This window comes from Heliangelus exortis, chromosome 5 (genome assembly GCF_036169615.1).
Source record: "Heliangelus exortis chromosome 5, bHelExo1.hap1, whole genome shotgun sequence".
Taxonomy (NCBI): domain Eukaryota; kingdom Metazoa; phylum Chordata; class Aves; order Apodiformes; family Trochilidae; genus Heliangelus; species Heliangelus exortis.
In genome coordinates, this window is record NC_092426.1 from 15,934,895 (window position 1) to 15,940,894 (window position 6,000).

Below are 6,000 nucleotides of genomic sequence, written 5' to 3' on the forward strand. Positions count from 1 at the left end.
AGAAGCCTACGCAGAGCACTGTTTTCATACAACATATATACACACTAACTACATGTATATATATTAACTATCCACTCTCAAAATTTTAAAAATTTTTAAAAAAAGAAAAAAAAAAGAAGAAAAAAAAGACCAGAAATAAAGTCCAGTTATATTGGGATAAGCATTTGACTTAAAGCTTGCATATTCCAACTGAAAAATCTACTCTCTCGCCAATTTGCTTTGCAACCTTGATCAAGTCTCTTGACCTTTCCTGGAACTCCTTTCCCCAGGTGTAGTCTTGGGGTTACACAAACTACATTTTCATGGAAATGAGCTCTGGTATTTGCTCCTTTTTGATAGGTTTTAGGTCACTGTACCTTCTTCTCCTTACAGAGAAAATCTCAGTCTCTGGCTACCAGACAAGATTGAAGAGAAAAAAAAAAAAAAAATGGACAGGCAGCCTGCCCTCCTCACAAACCAAAACAAATCTACAAAGTTGTTACATGGGTTCTTACAAACCCAGTCCTGTCCAACAAAGATCAATTACAGATATTTTCAGATGCTCCTTTTATTTGCATCTATCTTACATCTAACCACTCTCACAGCATCTAAACTCCTCCTTCAGCTGCACAAGATACACAGAGATAAGCTGCACATAACTACAAAATAACAGGAAGTTACAAAAAAAAAAAAATGGTACAATTGCAATCCTGTGACATACGATGTGTAAATCTGTGTTCTAATAGAAAAAATATCTTCAAGAAAAAAGGCTAATTGCAGCACTGTGACTAGAAATCATTAATTTAATGGAAGTCTCATGATACTTTTCTTAAAACATCAGCATCCTGAGGCACATTTGGGCTTCTCATGTCCAGCTCTTGTGGTTACGGAGCAAAGTGAATCTCAATGACCTGAATTTCAGAAAGCACATCAAAATGACCCAACTTTATTTATTTATTCCAGTTGTTCTCAAACTAACCTTCAACTTCAGAGGAATGGAGGGAGCTCACCTATTTGTTCTAAAAATCTGGAGAAGTCAGCACCGCTCCTAGTATTTCAATTTACACATTAGCATATTTTTTTGATTGACAGTTTTATCATATCATTGTAAAAAAGTTCACATTCATACTAAATGAAACTCCACAAAGAACTTTGGTGGGCATCTCTCTCATCTAGCATCTGCAGTTTTGTAGCCCTTGTTGGCTTGGCTCCAAGTGTGTTGCTAAGTATGTGTTCAGACATGATCACGTTCATGCATCCATGTATGTGGAGAGAAAAGAAAGAGGAGTGGAAAAGAACAGTATGTTTTTTACTATTAATCAAGAATAGTCACATGTTTCCAAAAAGCCATTTGCTTCTTCTTTCTTGTGTTACAGATACAGAGAGCAGCAAACTAACCCACGAAGTCTTCAACAGAAGCACAGTGAAGCTCTTGGACATCAAAATGATCCAGTTAAAGCTTTTGGACCCAACTTTGCACAATGTTCTTCCACTCCTCTCTCAGAAGCCCATAAACACAGTAGTGACCCTCAATCTACATAACAGGTACCTCAGCATTACAATAAACATGTAACTGAGTTGGGGGGAGTAACACTAAAAGCTCTTCCAGTGCCTGGAGCTGACAGTATCTCTGAGCTCATGCTGTCACTGTCTGCAAGAAGGCACAGTCTCTACCATGGTTCCTGGCTGATGAGTGTCATATTAAAAATAAATAAATAAATAAAATCTGAACTTTAGATGAATTTGTCTAGTGCCATTGGCAAAATGTCCTGTCTCCCACAAACTGTAAACCACACAGAGGCAAAGAGAGAGAGAAAGGAAATAATACTAGAAAGACAGATGGGAAGAAGAAAGTACTGTGGATGAACACTAATATTAAAATGTCTCATCTATTCCTGCTGTCAGTGAATTATTATCACCTGGCCAGAATAGATATCCCGAAGTAAGATGGATTCTACAGTTTCCATATTACTTACCTCATCATTCCCCTCCACACAGTATAATTTCCTACTCTGAGTACACAGTTTATCAAAACATTATTAAATACATAATGGTAATGAACACAAATTACTGCAGGCAGATGGTATCTCAAACACTGCTTGTTTAGCTACCCGTAATTTCAAGAGCACACCTCTCGTTACCAGTGCAACACATGCAACATCAGCTAGATAGGTATAATCACTAAAAGAAAGAAAATTGTCAGAACAAATCTAACAATGACCCCAAATCATTCTTAGACTTTTTTATACCGATAAAGGTGCAGCATAATATAGCATATTTCACTTTATTATATAGAAATTAACCTTATTTCTACACAGAACAGTCCTCCTTTCTTCTTTTTTTTTCTTTTTTGACACTCATGTCTACACTAACATATCACTGCAGTTTGGTCATGACAGCACTGTGCAAGACATCTCAAGATTACATCTCCAAGTTTTCCCATCTTACCTGGCTCTGTACAGTTCTTTTCCTCACGTGTCCCATTAGGTGATGCCATCAACCTTCTGTTCCTCCATATTTCTGCCAAAGAATGTCTGTCTGCAACAGTTGATTCTCGGCCTACAGAAAACAGAAAGAGGTTATGTCCACTCTCTCTAATTTTTTCCTTCATCACCTTAGCTGGACTATGTGCCTCCACTACAAAACTAAGGTGTGAATGGGGCACATGCTAACACAGGTATGCTAGGTGCTCCTAGCTACAAAGGGTAAAAATAGCTACAGATGTGTAGTATCAGAGCTGTTAGCATGTTCTGGCTATCAGAATACCTGGCTGTGACCCACAATGGGAAAATATTCTGTAGTAAGCAAATGCTGCCCCAAGCAAAAAGCCTGCACCTGTGAAACTCAACACTTAGCAGATCCTGTAGATGAAACAAGCCCAGCTACACTGACATGAGCAATAATCACACTTTCCTTTAGTCATCTTTACTTGCACATATTACACTACTGATTTATTAAAAAAAAAAAAAAATGCATATAGACACTGGTTTATCCTGAGTATGGGGGATCATCTTTTCAGTGTTGGGTGTAGTTGGCAGTATCAGTCCCTGCATAGCTTGTCAAGAAAAATGGAAAATAACTACACTGTGCATCCCCATGATTTTTAAGAAAAACAAACTTCTTTAGGAGTCAATGGAGCTTTCGCCTAAACTCATATTCCAGAAGCATTCTCAATGGAACTTGCTGAGTAGGGTATAAAGAACACTTGTAGCAATGCAGAGTACAGCTATAACAATAAAAAGACTAGATCAATTAAATCATTAGATTGATTTAAATTAATTAAATCACTTCCACCTCAACCTTATCTATTTCAAATACAAACATATTATCATACAAACTCTTCCACAGATGATCTCACACTTCCTATCCAGTCATCATGTAATGTTTGTTCTTTGCTACAGTGACTCTTGCAAAAAAACTCTAGCTTGGAAGCTCGTTTGGCTACAGTATTTGCTAAAATAATATGACACCACAATTATAAGAAACAGAGAACAGATGGTCAGCCTTTATGGATACAATATACTGTAAATTAGCCAGCTGAAAAAAAGCTACCTGATACAGCATACCATCAAAAATTAGGTTATGAGGGATTTAGTTGATAACCCAGGAGATTAAAAACTTTCATTAGTCATGACATTTTTCATGCAAACCTAGAAAAGGTCTCAAAAACTGCTATCTGCAAATAAATAAATAAATACATAAAAAACACAACCAAAAAAAAAAAAAAAAAAAACCCTCAGACTATGTAAACATAATCATACTCCAATTAATTGCTTTCCCAGACCAGTGAGTATATGAAAATAACTAGCTGGTGCAAGGAAAAGCAAACAAACAAACAAAAAACAACAACAACAAAAACTAGGCATGACAAACAGTTCTAAATACAGAAAGCAACAATATACTCTAAAACCACAATTTTTAAAAAAAGTTGAAAGTTCTCAGATAAGCAATATGCCAGTATGGTCTGAATTCTTATATGGATGGCTTGCTGGCATCCTGGATGTATCTCAAACAACCCAGGCACAAAAGCATTAGAAAGTACAAGTTCCACCAGATTTTCTTCCCCTAAAGTCAAGTTTAACTTCAGCTTTAGTTAAAGAGATGACCCATCTTAATTTTGCCAAAATCTGATTTTCTTATATAAAATGTGGATGCAAGGTCTGGGCTCAGATTGATCTTGTTCTTAAATCTTCAAGGACTGTTGGCAGTTCCACCTAAACCATCCATGTGCTGTCCCAGCAACCTTATACTTCGTATCTTAAGAGGGCCTAAAACTGCATGCTTACAGCCCGAACTGTGCCAGCAGACGGGGGGAAAAAAAACCGAATGGAATTCTGTTGTTAATTTTAACTGCATCAGTTTACCAACACGGTGCCTGCACAAAGGTTGCAACTGACTCTCTCTATAAAACACGAGCTTAGCACTGCTCCTTGCCTAAAATCCACACTGTCATATGGGAGTGGGGGGAGAAGATGGAGAAAAGAAGCAGTTACAGACGATAGAGGTTTACAACCTAAGGATAAAAATGAGAGGTGGCCCGAAGTTGCAGAGGGGACTACAAACGGCTGGAGAGAATTCAGCTGTGATGCAGGGGCAGGGGGGAAAGTACTCCAGGGCCATCCTCAGGCACGCAGCTGCTCCGTGATCCTCCTTCGATTCCCTACCCGAAGCCCCCCGAGCTACCCAAAGCCCCCGGGGGGCTCGGTGCTGGGAAGCCCCTGCTCACCAGGAGCCAGCGACGCCACCGCCTCTCCCCGGGGCTGTGGCCACGCACCTGACAGGCGCGGGGCTTTCTCCTGAGGAACCCGCGCTGCTTCCCCGCCTCGCCCGCCCGCCAGCCGGGGTATTTCCACTGAGAAACTCAAAACGGGAACAGCCGAGCACCCCTGAGCCCGCCAACCCCCGGGGCTCCCTGGGCCGGCAGCCCCCCGGCCGCTCCGGCCGCCCTCCCAAGGTCCGCCCGTCCGGCCGCCAAAGCCACTCACCCAGCCTGGAGAGCAGGCTGGACATGCACCAGACGAAGAAGAGGATGGCGCAGATGAAGCCCAGCTGCTGCAGCAGCATCTCCCGCCTCTTGCGAACTTTCCTCAGCATAAGCATCACGGTTTTCGGGCGGGCGAGCGGCGTCTCGTCCAGCTCCATCGGAGCAAGAGCGGGCGCCGAGGGGGCGGCCAGCAGGTCGGTCGGAAAACGGGGCTCACTGCCTGCGGCTTCCCGCAAGCGGATGCATGTCGGGCGGGCTGCAGCGCGGAGAGAAGCCGATGCCCAGCGCCTCAGGTCGGCAGCGGCGAAGCAGAGGCAGGTGGAGGCGGGCGGAGTGCGGTGAAGACGGCGGCGTGGGGAGGACAGTAGGTGGGCGAGTCGCCGCTCTCAGGGCCCGGGCTGAGCCCCGCGCCCCACACGCACCATGGCCGGCGGCGGAGGAAGCGGCGCAGCGGCGCTTCGCGCTCCACTGTCAGCGATCGCCCCACAGCGTGCTGCGGGCTGCGAGTCAGCACCGGGGAACGACGGCATCCATGCGGCTCCCTGCCCGCCCCGACCAAGTTTAAAGTTTATCCCGTTCCTCCCTCCCGCCGTCGCCGCCGGGTGGGCGCAACAAGCGCCGCCGCCACAGCAGAAGCCGCCCCTTGGGCTCTCAGCGCGGCGCCGAGCGACAGCTCCCTGAGGGCCCGGCCGCGCCCGCCCACTTTCTGCCCGCCCCTCTCCGCAACTTTCTGGGTGCTCCTCCAGCACCCATGGCAACGCGCACGTACCCTCCCCCCGCCTCGTGCGGAGGGGGAGGAATTAACTGGCGAAATTAATCCTTTCCCCTAAATGCGCAGGAATCGCCCGCTGTCGGTGTAGCGTTCGGTGGGGCGAGGGGGGGCTCAGCGGCAAGTGCGGTGGTGCCGAGATGCGGGACATCGGCGGCGGGGCTGGCGCTGCCCGAGGCGCGGGGGGCGAGGGCGGCCCCTGGAGAGGGGCAAGGGGGCAGGCAGGGGCCGGCGGCTGCGGGGGTCGCGGTAGTGGGGCCGAGGGGGA

General features: G+C 45.5%; 1 protein-coding gene across 3 annotated transcripts in view; it reads right to left on the reverse strand.

Annotated features, from left to right (window-relative positions):
- SLC24A4 (solute carrier family 24 member 4) overlaps nucleotides 1-5,655 on the reverse strand; it is a 74,089-nt gene extending 68,434 nt beyond the window's left edge. For 2 of the 3 annotated variants that reach the window (XM_071745747.1, XM_071745749.1), the window contains exons 1-2: nucleotides 4,965-5,655; nucleotides 2,428-2,538 (exon numbers count right to left, since the gene is read on the reverse strand). In XM_071745747.1, the coding sequence (XP_071601848.1) occupies nucleotides 2,428-2,538; nucleotides 4,965-5,121 (268 nt within the window). In that variant the 5' untranslated portion in view covers nucleotides 5,122-5,655. The remainder of the gene's footprint in view (nucleotides 1-2,427; nucleotides 2,539-4,964) is intronic. The other variant, XM_071745748.1, reaches the window with a different exon arrangement.
- Nucleotides 5,656-6,000: the final 345 nt, after the last annotated feature.